Source organism: Hyperolius riggenbachi, chromosome 12, assembly GCF_040937935.1.
Source record: "Hyperolius riggenbachi isolate aHypRig1 chromosome 12, aHypRig1.pri, whole genome shotgun sequence".
Lineage (NCBI taxonomy): Eukaryota > Metazoa > Chordata > Amphibia > Anura > Hyperoliidae > Hyperolius > Hyperolius riggenbachi.
This window is the reverse complement of record NC_090657.1, coordinates 218,403,391-218,420,293: the sequence shown is the minus strand read 5'-3', so window position 1 is coordinate 218,420,293 and position 16,903 is coordinate 218,403,391. Positions and strand designations below refer to the sequence as shown.

Here is a 16,903-nt window from a genome sequence, read left to right as displayed (position 1 = left end):
ATTCTATTGAAGCTGTTTGCAGCTAGATTTGCTGTGTAAACTATCTAAACCTTAGATAAGATACATAGACAAGTTACTTGTTATAGTTAGTTTTTCATCTCTGATCCGCTTTAAGCCTGGTATAAAAAAAATCAGTTTTACTCACCTAGGGCTTCTACCAGCCCCCTGCAGTCGCCCCACCCTCGCAGTTGCTCACGGATGCTCCAGTCCCCAGCCGCCAGTTAGTTACGTTTCGCCGACAGGCCTGGCCACGCGTAGCCTTCTTCGCGTTCCAGTCCGCAATAGTGTCCTGCAACAGGCGCTATAGCGGATGGGAAATGCAACGAAGGAGACGCATGGCCAGGCCTGCGCAGCGAGCCTGTCAGATGAAAATGAAACTAGCTGGCGGCGTGGGGCCGGAGGATCCGCGAGTATCCCTTTAAAGCACAAGCCTAACATCCTGTGATGTATGTCAATCCTGTACAACCAGAGTACATGACTGTGTTGGTTCTGATAGGCAGGCTAGCAGGGTAGGAGACCAGTGACAAACAGGCATAGGGAGATGGTCACGCCAGGTGAAAAACGGCTCTAATGAGTTAGATACGCATCTCTGGCCATAGGGTTAACCCTTGCCAATCTCCAGGGACAGTATTCTCACCGCCTCCCGTGTCACCCACAGGCTGGAGGTCCAGAGATGAGAAACAGGCTACTCTATACTTAGCGGAGGTGGAGGCTGATGGGTAATTACAGAACTGTCTGATGGGTGCCTGTCACCAGGAGGGGGCAGCGATCTGACTCATCCATTGTCTCTGTGCCAGAACACCGCCATTCATCAGAGAATAAACTCAGAACTCGTGTGTGCCTCATCCACTACACTACGGACAAGGAAGCCTTTCCTTCCAAGTTTCCGCTAAAGCAGGGAAAGCTTGCCTAGAAACTTTGTCAGGTTTTTATTAATGTCTGTGTCCCCACTGAGGAAACTTCCACTTCCTGTGAGGTCAGTATGAAGGAAGTGAAATAAACACTCCATTTTAGACAACAGCCAAAATATTCCAGGGGTTTAATCTGGATTTCTTGTCCTTGAGCCGGAGTAAGGCCACAATTTCCAGAGGCCATAAGCGTAGCAATAACCCCTTCAACCCCTGCCATCGCAGGGGGGCTCAGAGGCCCCTCCATCTCCCTCACAAAAACCATCCCTGCCACTTCCTCCCGCCATGCAGAGTAGTGAAGCATATAATTTTTTTTTCCGGCTTCCAGACACTCTGCAGCTATTCGCCATCTCCCCGGTTACATGACCCGCATGGGGTTTGGGGACCAAGGGGGCCCCATGCTATAATTTTTGCAGGGGGGCCCAATTAAGTCAAGTTACGCCCCTGCCAGTGGCGTTTTATCTGAAGACTCCGCCCCCTTCACAGCCTGTGGAAGATACAGGGCTGTCTGTGGGCTGCACACACAGTCCCTCCTCCTAGAATTCATCCTAGGATTGGAGAGCAGCACTGATCATGTGACCAGATCAATAACTGATCAGCATAGTAATGTAGCTGCTTTATTACAGCTGAAATATGTTGCTGTAGATTAGGCCGATCCCCCTCCTCTCTCTCCAAAGCTCTGAAAATGGTTGCTCACCTGTACTGGGCCTGAAAATGGTCCTGAACGAAGCTGTGGCCCCCAGGGTCTATCGGCGAGGACGGCGCGGAATTGAGGCTGTTTGTCTCGGACGCAGGAGGCTGCAGCAGGGAGAGAAATTACCGATTAGCAAATAAGAAAATTATACAGTCAAGTAAATATCTTTATTAACAAGTCACTCAGAGAAAGGGCAGAGAGCTGTATCCCAACAGCATGACAGCCAACAGGACTTCCACCCCTGGAAATCTCTACCTATAAGTGCAATACTGCGATCATATGCTAAGGGTGAGTTACCCTAACAAAGACAATTCCACACAATTGGCTAAGTATGAACTTGCCTGGTCAACTACTGTATATTATTATGTATTTATACAGCACTGACATCTGCTGCAGCACTTTACAGAGTACATAGTCATGTCACTGACTGTCCTCAGAGGAGATCACAATCTAATCCTACCATAGTCGAATGTCATATCATATTATTATCATCATGTATTTGTATAGCACTGAAATCGTCTGCAGCACTTTACAGAGTACATAGCCATATCACTGACTTTTCACAAAGGATTTCACAATGTTATCCTATCAGAAACATAGGCTTATATCCTATTATTATTATTATTATTATTATTATTATTATTATTATGTATTTATATACGTGGCCTGGAGCGTTCTGCACAGAATGCTCCATCCCACTTGAACGCGATGCCTGGCGAGGTCGGCATCTCCAATAGAGGGGATCCCTGGACACTGGAGCTGCGGCAAGAAACATATTGGCTGCCAGAGGCTGGATGAAGCCCCGGGTAAGTAGATTTTTTTTTTTAGTTTTATCGGACTTGTACTTTAAGCCTCATCCACATGCACGAAGATTGCCTGGGGTGACAGTTTTTAGACAGAGAAGAAGAGAACACCAAGAGCCCAGTATAGTGTAGTATGTACTGGTAATGGAAGATTTATTAATCCAAAATGTAATACTCACAAAGCAGGGTTACCATTAGGCAACCACTGTCAAGGCAGGTGGGGAGATTGTCCTGACCCCACTAAGGATTAAGAAGTGGCCCTCAGTAGTAGAAGTGGGTACAACCCTCCACCAAGGGTGGACTCAATGTAGCAATAAGATAACAGAGGCGCCAAAAGGATAAAAGGGACTAAATGAGCTTAAAAAACAATTTGGTAATAGAGGAGGCAGTGGTGGGCTTACCTCCTCCAAGCAGAACACACGACTGCAGATTTTCAGTCAAAAAACGGTTATTGGGGACTCCAAAATAAAAGTGCAACGCGTTTCGCAGGTTAAACCTGCTTCCTCAGGCAATACAGATACGAGTAAATAAGCATCTGCTAGTAACATCAAAGCTGAGCGCCTCTGTGAGGTTGTACAGACGCATTGCTAGCCTCCAGGCTGGGGATGTATTATGTTGCTATGTAGGGGGAGGAGGGCCAATGGAGCAGCGGGAAAAGGAGGCGGGATAAGTGACCTTGGCTGAGTCAATCCCTCAGACGGATCGCTGGCTGATGTGCTGGGAGGGACGGGGTCTTCTGTACACACACTAGATCTGAGGTCACAACCAGCTGCCTCAACTGAGAACCGATTAGCGTCTGTAAGAAGCTTTAGGGTATCGGCATATGGCAACAATGAATAATGGCATAAGGCTGTTGGCCGCCATAGGCCTCTCACTATGGGTTTCACTGTAAGTTCCCCCAGCTGTCCAGGACGGCAGAGCGCGGTATTTGATGCAGAAGCGGTGGCTGCGAGTAGCGGAGCGTGCGTGGAGACGGCTAAGCAGCCTTACAGGGATTAGGAATCTTTAAATCCTGCCAGCATTTTGTATAATTGGGAGAATATGATAAGCAGAAGGATAAACACCCACTCAGGCTGCTGTGGATGAGACTCCCCCCTCCCCCTCCGCAGAATTCATCTGATAACAGGATGAGGCTATGCCGAGCTGCGGAGAAAAGATGGCTGCGCACTGCGGCCCAGCAAGGGTTACCCAGCAGGACACAGAGGGGCAACTTCACAAAGCGACAAGGATTCTCCAATACAAAAGTACAACTTCAGATACAGATTGATATTTAGTATAAATATAGTGCCAACCTCTTTCGCAGCGCTGTACAGAGTATATTGTCTTGTCACTAAACTGTCCCTCAGAGGATCTCACAATCTATTCCCTACTAGAAATGGCCCAGCCTTGGAGAACTCATGGAGAAGCACATGATCTGTTTGGTCAGCTGATAGATTTGTAAGCCTCTGATTTGCGGAGATGACTTCCTGGTTTAACACGATGAAGACCAGCAAATCAGAGGCTTACAAATCTATCAGCTGATCAAACTGATCATGTGCTTCTCCATGAGTTCTCCAAGGCTGGGCCATCTCTATTCCCTACCACAGTCCTATGTCTATGGGTGACACCAGGGGCCTCTAGTGGTCACAGTGCCCCTAGTGTTTGTCCCCTGCATTACATCCCACATGCACCCAGGGACATGAAAGTAAAGAAGACAGAGCAGCCACAGAGGGGAAGCGGAGAGCTGGACAACGTGATGGAGAGGTTTCATGCTGAAATCAATGGAAAATCTGTGTGCAAAGTGTGGAGGTAATGGAGCAGGTAGATAGATCCTTCTCCAATCATCTGATCAGAGAGACTATCTGCTGGCTATATATCGACCTGTGTATGGCCACTTTTACAACCGTGCAATACCCACATCCTCTGAACTACAAGCCACACCCCCTTACCTGGAGGTTTTTCCTGCAATGCAGGGATGCTGAGAAATGTAGTCTGGCATCTGGAAGACAGAGTGAGATCTACAGTGGGGTTTGGTCCATGAAAGAGCCATTTCTACCACTGATTCGCTTCAGTCACATATAATCATTGCTGTTGGAATTTGGAATTTATTGTGGGTGTTCTTTTGGGCTTTAAAGGGAACCTGAAATGAAAAGTAGATAGAGGCTGCCATATTTATTTCCTTTTAAACAATACTAGTTGCCTGGCTGTCCTGCTGATCATCTTCCTCGAATACTTTTAGCCATAGCCCCTGAATAAGCATGCAGCAGATCTGATGTTCCTGACAAAAATCTGACAAGATTAGCCCCATGCTTTTATCAGGTTTGTGATTCAGAAACTACTACAGCCAAAGAGATCAGTAGGACTGCCAGGCAATTGGTATTGTTTAATAGGAAATAAATATGGCAGCCTCCGTACACCTCTCACTTCAAGGTCCTTCTTGGGCTATGTTCACAGTGGTCAGTTGCACAAAGCTTTATAAGGAGTGTGGGCAGCAATGGAGACGGGACATTTAATGTAAAGCCTGCATGCAGCAAGTAAGAATAACGTGATCAGTTACAACCTACAGATGCCAACAGCCCCATAGAATTACATGGGCAGTGAGTTGCATGCAGAATTATTCTACAATGCCCTTGAGCGCCGCGAACTAGCCCATAAGTGGCCGTGAATTCTTGCACAAGACAAAAGGAAAACAGAGAAATGCACCCTGTATGTATTTAGAGAGTTTAGCCTGTTTAACTCCCCCTCATCTGTGACTAATCACAACTGTACTTTGATCTTTAAGTTGTGTCAGCTGGCTGCCTTGGCAGAGCAGCTAATTGGTAAACACAGAATGTTAACCTTATGTCTGCTTCCATGAAAGCAGGAAGTAGACGCACTGCAGATTTACTGCAGGATTTGTATCAGCTGTAACAATGAAAGGTTTTTATTTAACCACTTTATCCACCACTGCAGTATATCTACGTCCTCTGTGACTTCATCTAAGCCACGAGTCAGTAGATATACGTCTTGTACAGAAGCAGTGCTGTGCAGGATTGGGCATCGCTCCTGTGCACATTTCTGGCACTATCTGATGCAGCACTAATTGGTGAACAGGAATATATGTTTCCTGAGCTAATAAGATTGATTTTTACCATTAAAAATACTTTTATTTTCTCAGTTCATACTGAAAAATACACTCTGTAGCATTATTTCAGAATGAAATATCTTCACCATAACTTGTGACAGGAACATAATCTAAGTTTTGTGATAAGCAGTAAGAATAGCCAAATAAAAATGTGTGGTTTTTATCTACAGTAGCACTTTTTATTTTTAAACTGGAATTGGTAAAACTGAGAGATAATGTGTTTTTTCTATTTTTTGTTCTTGTTTTCCCGTTAAAATTCATAGAAAACAAAATTGGTTGAGGAAAAAATGGCATACAATGAAAGCCTAGTTTGTCTTGAAAAACACAATATATATTTCATTTCTGTGTCATAAGTAGGGATAAAGTTATTGCTGATAAAATAAGGACCTAGCTAAAGTGTCAAAACTGCTCTGGTCCATAAGTGGGAAACAAAGTCTGGATGCAAAGTGGTTAAAGGTTATCTATGCCATTGCTGATCTTTCATCTTAGTTTTTCAGAGCAGAGAGCTGTTGCTGACAGCAGTTCCAGCACTACACTGTGTCTCCGTTACACAAAACCGAAGCAAAACTTGGGTTAAGACTGTTATTTTCCACAATGCAGAGGCATCCAGATTCAAAAAGATAAAATATTATATTTGTCCCGAGTTTGGCTCTTAGCTGTCAGGGGCGCAGCGAAGGCAGGTGGGCTATTATTGTTGTGCGCTGGTGGAGATCGCGGACTGGGCCGGACAGCTGGGCTCCACTGGCCACAGAGGAATAAAACTTTTTCTTTGCAATGTAAATATAGGTGCGGGAGGGAAAAGGGCGTCACGTGCCGAATGTACCAGGGCCAGAGGATGACACAAGCAGACAGAAATGGCTCCTGGCAGCTCACGTCCGTCCGCAGGAAGAGCCAAATCCAGCCAGACTCACCTCTGAACCACAAATGGATCTGGGCTGCTTCCAACTGAGAGTTCAAGGACCAGGATCACACGAAATTTAAAGCGGACCTGAACTCATAACTTCCTTTCAGCTCTAATAGATAAGCAACAGCATAATAACTAAAGGAAAAAAATATATAACAACGGATACAAATCCTGCAATAAATCGGCAGTATGTCTACTGCCTGCTTTCATGGAAGCAGACATCGGGTTAAAATCCTGTGTTTACAAATTAGCTGCTCTGCCGAGGCAGCCAGCTGACACAGCTGAGGGATAAAATTACAATGGTGATTAGTTACAGATGAGGGGGAATTAGACAGGCTAAGCTCTCTAAATACATACAGGATGCACTTCTTTCGGTTTTCCTTCTGTCCTGTGCAAGAGTTCAGGTTTCCTATAAAATACGTCCAGTATGTACACATAGAAAAGAGAAAAGAACTTATATCTATTTCCAATGCATCATACATTACTTTTTTTTCAATGTGGCTGCCACTAACAGATTTTGCATTAGTCTATCTCCTCATGGGGGATTCTCAACATTCCCTTTATTCTTTGCAAAAGAATTCTCTGGAAAGGATCTATACAAAGATGCCAGCTGGCCTCCCTACTCCCTTGCACACTATATTGGTAGTTGGGCTGAGCTGCTGTTCAGTACTGCTTTTCCAAATACGAAATGCCTCATGAGGAGATGGACTAGTCCAAAAACGCTCTGATTTTTATTGCCGGCTGTGGCAGCAACATAGGAAAGAAGTAATTTCTAGCGCATTTTACTCTTGCCATAATACAAATTCTAATAGTCTATTTAGTAGGACTATCAGCTGTGTATCCACCTGACTTCTCCACAACGCAACGGATGATACCCAATCCCATTTATAAGGCAAGAAATCCCACTTATTAAACCTGACAGGGCACACCCAGGGCCGGCCCGCCCATGAGGCGGGGTGAAACTTTTGCCTCAGGCGGCACTTCTGGGGGGACGGCACCCGCCCGTCCATGTGTGTGGGGGGCCGCCCGAGCTGGAGGGGATAGCGGGCAGGAAGGGGGTATTGGGCCTAGCGGCGGGGAGGGGGGTCGGACCCCCCCCTCCCTCGCCTGGGTCCCCCGTCCTCCGCTCCCCCTCCAGCTTTAAAAAGGTCTGTGCTGTGGCTGCAGCTATTCGTAAGAGGCAACGGGCGGGGATTACTCTTCTTTTCCTCGTTCCAGGCCAGCGTGCGCTCCACTGACGTCACTTCCTGCTACGCCGCAGGCGGCAAAAGGTCTAGGGCCGGGCCTGGGCACACCTGTGAAGTGAAAACCATTTGAGGTGACTACCTCTTGAAGCTCATCAAGAGAATGCCAAGAGTGTGCAAAGCAGTAATCAAAGCAAAAGGTGGCTACTTTGAAGAACCTAGAATATGACACTTTGTGGTTATGTACTATACTTCCACATGTGTTAATTCATAGTTTGGATGCCTTCAGTGAGAATCTACAATATTCATAGTCATGAAGATAAAGAAAACTCTTTGAATGAGAAGGTGTGTCCAAACTTGTGGTCTATACTGTATGTTCTGAATTATAGTGGGTACAAGTAAAAAAAACAAAAAAATACTTTTTTCAAAAGACCCTGTAGTTTGAGAAAAATCGATTTTAAAAATGAAAAGGAAAATATGTTTTTTAAATTCAGAAAAATGAAAGTTTAAAGGACATCCGGGGGTGAAAATAAACTGATGAGATAAACAATTGTATCTATCCTCCACCTCCTAAAAATGACCTTTTTTTTTTTTTTTTTAGATATCTCACAGTATTTTATAGTTAAATCTTGATTTTAAGACTTTACTGTTTCGTTGTCTCTGCTCCAGGACACCTTTGTTGAAGTATGCCAGAGCTCAAATCTATGGTTTGACTCTTTATCTCTTTCCTACTCTCAGCAGCCATTTTCTGCCAGGAAAGTGTTGTATGGTTGTAATTATTTATCAGTGAGGGTTATGCTATATTGTTACCCAGTCTGACTCAGAAACTGTCACTTGCATACCTGATATTTAACTCTTTCAGGCAGGGAAAGAAAAAAAGAAGCATAGCATAGTCATCAGTGTGCCAGGCACTGTACATACACACGTCTTTCTCATCATGTCACATGTCACCTCGGTTGTCCTTTAAAGGGAAGGTTCACGATCCACTAAAAAAAAATAAAAAAAAAAATATGCTAATCCACTTTCCTGGGGCTTCCTCCATCCCGTGGCAGGCAGGAAGTGCCCTCGGCACCGCTCCGGAGGCTCCCAGGCTTCTTCAGTGGCGCACCAGACCTGGCCAGGCCGGCTTCCAGGTCGGGCTCTTCTGCGCTCCAAAATGCGTGTCACTGGTGCGCGCTGACGTCATCGGACGTCCTCCGGGCCGTACTGCGCAGGCTCAGTAGTTCTACGCCTGCGCAGTACGGCCCGGAGGACGTCCGATGACGTCAGCGCGCACCAGTGAGACGCATTTTGGAGCGCAGAAGAGCCCGACCTGGCAACGGGCCTGGCCAGGTCGGGTCGGCCACCAAGAAGACCGGGAGCCTCCGGAGCGGTGCCGAGGGCACTTCCTGCCTGCCACGGGATGGAGGAAGCCCCAGGTAAGTGGATTAGCATTTTTTTTTTTTTTAGTGGATCGTGAACCTTCCCTTTAAAAAACATTTTTCTGTGTATTTTTAAAATAGATTTTCTTCTTTTTGGCAAGCACACCGATGATAGAATGTATGGGGGCTCTGCTATTAACCGCTAAAGTCATCACAAAATGACATGAAAAATTATGCAAAATTATGAAGGATTACAATTACATACAAAATTACGATTTTTCCTGAAATTTCGCATTACGACTACGATGCATTATTGCGAATTACAATTCATAATTATGCATAGGCGTAATATCTGCTATATCAGTTTCCCTGGTGTCTAGTTATCCCCCACCCTCCCCTATACGGTTCCCTAGTGTTTAGTGCTTTCCCCCCCCCCCCCCCCATATGGCTTCCCTGGTGATCTAGGGCTTCACCTCCAATATAGCATCCCTGCTTGTCTAGAGTGGGACAAGCATAATGCAAAGTGGGGAAACCACTTGGGGGCCAAATTTGATGGCTCTGCAGGCCAGACGGACCAGAGTGTGACACATATGAGGTAGAGGGTAGTTGGAGAGACATTCGTGAACGAGACACAGAGGTTAGCGAATGAGGCAGTGAGCCCCCAATGCTGCCTATAGAAAATTATAGGCTTGTCTGAACAGGGGTGTTTTGAGAGACGGTTTGAAGGTTTACAGGCTCAGAGCATAACAGAATGGCTGTGGGAGAGAGTTCCAAAGAAGAGGTGATGCTCATGAGAAGTCTTGGATGTGGGAGTGAGAGGAGACGACCAAGTTTGAGGACAAGAAGGTCTCCTGGGAGGAGCGAAGGCTCTGGGTGGGATGGTAACTGGAGATTAGTGAAGAAATGAAATAGCACTGACAACTTTTGTAGAGCTTAGTAGGAAGGAGTGAAGAGTTCAAACTGGATCCTTTGAGTATTAAGCAGCCAATGGAAAGACTGGAATGATCTAAGTTAACATATTTGCGACTTTAGAGGATAGTAAAGGGTGGGTAAAGCTCATTGATGGGGTCACCAAGAGACACAGGAAACCAGAGGGTGACCCGGCTCATCAGACTCCATCTTTAATTAAAACATCACTTTTGGGCGGATTAACCCTTTATGCTGGGAACACGCAATGCCATTTCCCGTCCAACGGGTGATCGGACAGGAAGTTGTAGCATGTACATGTCCAAACTGCTCCCGATCGATACAGGGATCGATTTTCCAACGATAACTGCGCAAAAACGATCCCTTTCTCGATCTAAAACTGATCGGACATGTCGGAAATAATCGCTCAATTCCCACGGCTCGAGCAGGAAATTGCATTGTGTGTTCCCAGCATTAAAAACTCCCCACCTTGCTTTGTCAGAGCCTTTGCCCTGCTGGGGGTTGTTGTGAGGGACGACTAAGCTGACTGCCTGTCGAGGGAAGAGTTAATCCCCGCTTCTGATTTGTACGCGGCTCCCTCATGCGGAGGAAGTGACCCGGAGCGCAGAGGTGACAGGTACGACACGATTTCCCGTTACACGCCTGGCAGGATCTCTATTTGCATGATCCTCTGCACTAATCCCCGACAGCCTGCCTGTGTGTCACCCCTGCCGCCCCGGCTTAGCGTGACTCCAGCTGGAAGCCCCCCTATTCACTGGCAGAGAGGCCATCCCGTGTCTACGCAGCAATATTCCACCACCGGGCGGAGCTGGGAGGGCAGCCAGTGAATGGGGGACCACGGCCGGACCGCGCCATCCTGTCTCACCCTTTATACTACCTGCTGCCCAGATCTCCCAGCCCAGCTAATCCCATAAGCTGCAGATAGACGGCTATATTTGGCAAACGCACTAGAGTACCCCCAGTGAGACTGAAGGGCCGAGAGGTCATCCGCAGGGCCGCCATCAGGGCCTACAGGTAGTAATCTACTACCGGACAAAACGTGGGGCAGACCAGAGTTTTACCTTCTTTGGCTGGCCCAAGAGGAACCTTAAAGAGAACTCGAGGCGGGTATTTTAAATCTTAAGAGGACACAGAGGCATGTCCTGTGCACAATCGCATGCCTCTGTGTCTCCTTATTGCCGCCTCTAGTCCCCCCCCGGGGTCTGCTGTGCCCCCTGTAAAAAGTGCCAGGCTAGGGACAATCTGCTTGTCACTAGCCTTCTATTTACGTGCAGCCTGTCAATCATTCTGCGCTCCCCCGCCTCTGTGAGCTTCCTCCAATGGGAAGCTAAGCCGTGACCTGGGAGGAACTTCCTGGGTTGCGGCTTAGCTTCCGATTGGAGGAAGCTCACAGAGGCGGGGGAGCGCAGAATGATTGACAGGCTGCAGGTAAATACAAGGCTAGCGACAAGGAGATTGTCGCTAGCCTGGCGCTTTTTACAGGGGGCACAGCAGACCCCGGGGGGGACTAGAGGTGGCAATACAGAGACACAGAGGCATGTGATTGTGCACAGAACATGCCTCTGTGTTCTTTTGAGATTTAAAATACCCGCCTCAGGTTCTCTTAAAATTGGGCACAAAACCTTTCACATAGAACCTCTTCCTCCTGTACAATCAATGCTGGCTGATCAATACACACCTGAACTGAAGAGGATATGGAGGCGGACACATTTATTTCCTTTTGAGCAATAGCAGTTTCCTGGCTGTCCTGCTGATCTTTGTGGTCAGTAATGTCTGAATCACACGGCAGAAACGATGGCTGGATAGTGTACTGGTTAAGTGCTCTGCCTCTGACACAGGAGACCTGGGTTCATATCTCGACTCTTCCTGTTCAGTAAGCCAGCACCTATTCAGTGAGACCTTCAAGGAGACCCTGGGCAAGACTCCCCAACACTGGTACAGCCTATAGAGTGCGCTATAGTGGCTGCAGCTCTGGTGCTTTGAGCGCAATATACATGTTCCGCGTCTGTGAAACAAGCATGCAGCTACTCCAGTCAGACTTCAGCATCTGATCTGCATGTTTGTTTAGGGTATCTGGCTAAAAGTATTAGAGGCAGAAGCTAAGCAGGTCAGCCAGGCAATGTGTAATGTTTACAAGGAAATAAATATGTCTTTCACCTCAGGTGTCCCTTTTACAGCTACACAAAGCTCCTACAACCATGTAAGAACTGCTGGGTTTTCTGAATAAAAACTAAACTCCAGAATGCTTTGCAATTTGTGTATCATGGCTGCCCACATGAACAGGTACAGCTCTTATAGGAGGTCTTCTTCAAGGGTTTTCCTGCATTCTGCCAGTACTTCAAGTCTGGTTATCTATTTGATGGAGGTTTGCAGAAGTAAAGTATACCCGAAGCAACAAGATGCAACCTTCTAGAGGGTCCCAGGCAGTGGCATTTGTCTGGAGGAGGACAGGGAAGACTCTGGAGGATCCAGAGGTTTTCCTCTTAAGGTCCATACCCATGCTAGTCTGAAATCGGGCGTGGCAGACGATAATGACCGCCATGGCCGAGACTCTGGCAGTCAGATCGGATTGGGTACATCGGCTGTACAACGATCGCTAAACATTCGGCATGATGGATCTCTAGCAACGCCCGAGGAACGCCATCCTTCTTGCCTCTCCCCCAGCCCACCGGAAGCTTCTCCGTTGCATGTCGCTTGTTGTCCTTCCGCCTCCCCACATAGCATCATATGCATTGTCAGCCAGAGGCCGATGTTGGACATGTTCATGTCGTTAGTGCTCTGTTGCCCTGCAGGGATCGGCACCAGATACCTTCGGAGACAGAGATCCAGGAGAGCGTCGCAGATCATCGCCAGGTGAGTATGCAGCTTTAGGTAGAAGATTCCCTCTTCCTTTAAATGCTTTAGGTTCCCATTGGCTTCACTTTAAACATTAAAGTGATCTAGGTGCTCTGAGAGTATAAAAAACCCAAAAACTAAAACTCCACGCCATTGGACCTCTCTGTTTTGCAGAGTCCTGTGAGGACCGCCAGTCTGGGCCCACGCTGCGCTGCGTTCTCATGAATTTTGCAGGCTGATGGTGGTTAATGCACGGGGTCAGAGAGACGCGGGTTGCTCTCGCAGCAGGCAAGGCCCTTGACACGTAACGCTAAGAACATGGAGCCCGTGAAGCGCTTGATATTTAGAAACTAGACATGCCAGATACGATAACTCACAAGCAGCGCGGTGCGCCAGGCTGGAAGACTGCACAACACCACGTAAATAATTCACAAACGTCTCTTGTAGTGTTAACCTCTGCCTGGCCAGCCAGGTCACAACAAGTCTGTGTCACAACCAATCAATGCAGGGATGGTCAGGATAAGGGGCACCCATTCCAACATGGCTATTGGCCCGTTCCCCATGGGAGGCCCTGACGGCACCCACCCTACAATACAAGAAGAACTGAATGGAAATCGATAGGATAGAAAAAAAAACGATAAACAAAAATCGATCAAAATTCAAATCAGACATGATGGGAATAATCAATCTGGCAGGTAAATTTTCCAGAAAATTGTATGGTGTGTACCTAGCATTAAAGGACAACTGTAACAACAGGGATATGGAGGCTGCCATATTTATTTCCTTTAAAGAGATACCAGTTGCCTGGCATTCTGCTGATCCTCTGCCTTATAATACTTTTACCCATAGACCCTGAACAAGCATTCAGCTGCATGCTCGTTTCTGGTGTTAGACACTACTGCAGCCAAATAGACCAGCAGGGCTGCCAAGCAACTGGTATTGAAATAAATATGGCAGCCTCCATACTCGTCTCACTTCAGTTATCCTTTAAAGAGAAACTCCGACCAAGAATTGAACTTAATCCTAATCAGTAGCTGATACTCCCTTTTACATGAGAAATCTATTCCTTTTCACAAACAGACCACCAGGGGGCGCTGTATGACTGACATTGTGGTACAACTCCTCCCACAAGAAGCTCTGAGGACCGTGGTACTTCTGGCAGTTTCCTGTCTGTGAACCTTGCTGCATTGTGGGAAATAGCTGTTTACAGCTGTTTCCAACTGCCAAAACAGCATACAGCAGCTACATCACTTGTCAGCAGTAAAAATGTCACCATGTGATAAATGTCAGAATGTAAATCAGGGATTTAAAAGATTTTACAATGGGCAAACACTGACTAAATCATTTATACATAATTATTGTAAAAATGAAGCACTTTTTTTTTTATTACATTATTTTCACTGGAGTTCCTCTTTAAATTTGGTCTACAGACATCCTGTCGGCCAATAAGAAGGTGCCAATACTTACAACTGTGTCTGCTGTACCAGATCTAGCAAGAGCTAGAGGAGTGAGCAGGGAGAGTTGCAGATTATTTAAAAAAAAAAAAAAAAAAAAAAAAAATGTGGGTGCAAAACCCAAACATGGCTGCCAGGCTTACATAGACAACTGACCCCCTCCCCCACCTTTCTCCGCAGCCCCCGCCCCGTTAAACAACAGATTTGGCTGGCTGGATTTTGGAGGAGCCAATTAAGTTGGATTTGGAGGATCCAGGTTTATAATTAAGAGGGGATTAAGAGCTGAAAAAGTCTGTATATTACAAGCGCAGCCGGGAAAGCAAAATGGTGATTTATGATTCGCAGGAAACGTGGGCCGGTCGGGGTAAAGTTAACCATTACTTCCGCTGGGCTTGTTTGGTGACCGTTGGCTTAAAGATATCTGGACACAAAGGCGGCCATAGTGCTGGGATGGGATCAATGTCTGTGGGACAAAAGATGGCCATGTGTCTAATGAGTTTGCGGCCCAATCAACCATCCGATAATTATATTGCAATCACAAGGAGAAGGTTGTCTGGCACTGTAGCATGATAAAAACTGTATCAAAGCAATAGAGCTCTTATATGAACAAACAATGTACTCGTGCAATCCTGCTGGGGTGGAGGAGATGGCTGTGGGCGCCAGTGGGTGCACGGCCTTACGACCGTTTCGCAATGGTGTGAGCCTAGCTTCTACGGAGGCCTAATATAATTATATTGAACTTGTGACCTTAGCCTGGGCTAGGCCTGTCACCACTCCGCTGCGCACACACGCCCGCCCCTTCTGGCCCCGTCCACCCTCAGCTCTCCTCAGTGTCTCTCGTCCCTCCCTGCACATGCGCAGTAGCGCAAAACACAGTACACACACATAGGAAGTGAGGGATGGGACGCAGAGACACATGATGATTATTATGAAGGATGGTAGGAAAACTGATGCCGCAACACGTCCGCCCAATTGAAGTCGGTTGAATGCATGGATTGGATGTGCCGAAAAATCTCAACTTACGCGACCCCCAGCCACTGCCCCCCCCCCCCCCCAAGCATAAAATATGTAGTTCCCCTACTACTTCCCAGAGCCTGTGCTCTGTAAACTCTTAAACTCTCACCCGGCCTGATGGCGCCACTCCCAGCATCTGCTGACACCTCAGTTACCGCGAGCGCCTGCACCATACGGCACCAGGCATGTGAGTGTGATGTCACACATTATGCAGGAGAACAGAGGCGCCAAAAGGATAAAAGGAAGATAAATGAGCTTAAAAACCACATTCTTGGTAAATAGAGGAGGTAGTGGTGTACTTACCTCCTCCAAGTAGACACACAACGACTGTAGCAAAGACAGTCAATATATTTTATTTATGAACTCCAGATATGCAACACGTTTCGCAGGTTTGATCCCGCTTCATCAGGCAATAACAACGGAGCAATAGCATATGTGGTCAGTAGAAGAGCCAGGCACCTCTGGTTTTAGTTTGTGATGTCACACATGTACCATGTGGTACCAATGCCTTGTGGTACGGAACTCATGGTAACGGGGGTGACAGCGGAGGTGGCCAGGCAAGCGGAAAAGGCGCTGTCACTAGGCTGATTCCTGATAACTTCATGCTGAAGTAGATCGGAAATTGGTCTGAAGTGTATGGGCAGCCGACAGCTCTCTCTCTGATCAGATTCAATCAGAAAGAGATCGATCTCCTGGTCAAACTGCCCATACATTGCTAGATGCTTGCGCACCCTCAACTCAGACATGCATATAAGGATAGGGAGCTCAGACCTGAACTACTCCGACTTTGTGTGCAGCCTGGATGTACTGATTAATGTGGAATTAAAGTGGCCTGAAACTCTGACATAACATTCAATAAAAATGTGTTTTCCTACTTTTCATTACTCGCAGTTATCATATGTGCTTTTGTGCACAAGTAATATTGTCGGTCTACAAATTACAAGTTTCCAAAGTGTAGTTTATCGTACCCAGAAAGCTGCCATTGCATTTTATTCAAACTGCTTTTATATATTAAAATCTTCTAGTGAGCTGTTCTGAACTGTTTGTGTTGTTTTTTTACTTGTTACACACATATGTAACAACATTGGAATACAAACAAAATACTGTTATCTCTAGTCTGGATGCGGATTTGAAGCTAAATAGCCTTTGCGTAGCAGGACAAAGTGCTGTGTTTAACCATTTCAGTGATGTTCTGCTACAATTTTTTTCTGGGATAGTAGCTTTAAAGCTGTAAGGAACCTTTTACAGCAAAGTAGAAATGCTGGCTTTCAGGCCACTTTAACCTTCAGGAATCAAATCTCAGCTGTTGTGAAACATGCCTTTTGGAACATTGCAAGGATTAAACACCTGATACCTCCAACGGATCTTCCAACCCTAGTTCATGCCTTCATCACACCACTGCTGGACTACTGCAATGTTCTCTATACAGGCTTTTCATACAAAGACCTGCACCGCCTGCAATTAGCCGCTGCATCGCTGTTTAAACCCAACCCTGCCATTGCCACATAACACCAACCCTTCCCTCACTCCACTGGCTACTGATAAAATGGAGAATTCTGTTTAAGATTGGCTTATTGATATTCAAATACTTGCACAATCTGGGCCTGGATACCTGAAGGACTTGTTGCAACTGCCTCACTCCCCCCAAACACACACACACACACACACACACACACACACACACAATCTTAGATCAAAAGGATCTATTAACTTGGT

At 46.5% G+C, this 16,903-nt stretch overlaps 1 protein-coding gene across 1 annotated transcript in view; it reads right to left on the bottom strand.

The window, feature by feature from the left end:
• USP43 (ubiquitin specific peptidase 43) overlaps positions 1-16,903 on the bottom strand; it is a 130,783-nt gene that overhangs the window by 49,422 nt on the left and 64,458 nt on the right. Inside the window, exon 3 of the mRNA XM_068263425.1 lies at positions 1,606-1,706. Coding sequence (XP_068119526.1) covers positions 1,606-1,706 — 101 coding nt within the window. The remainder of the gene's footprint in view (positions 1-1,605; positions 1,707-16,903) is intronic.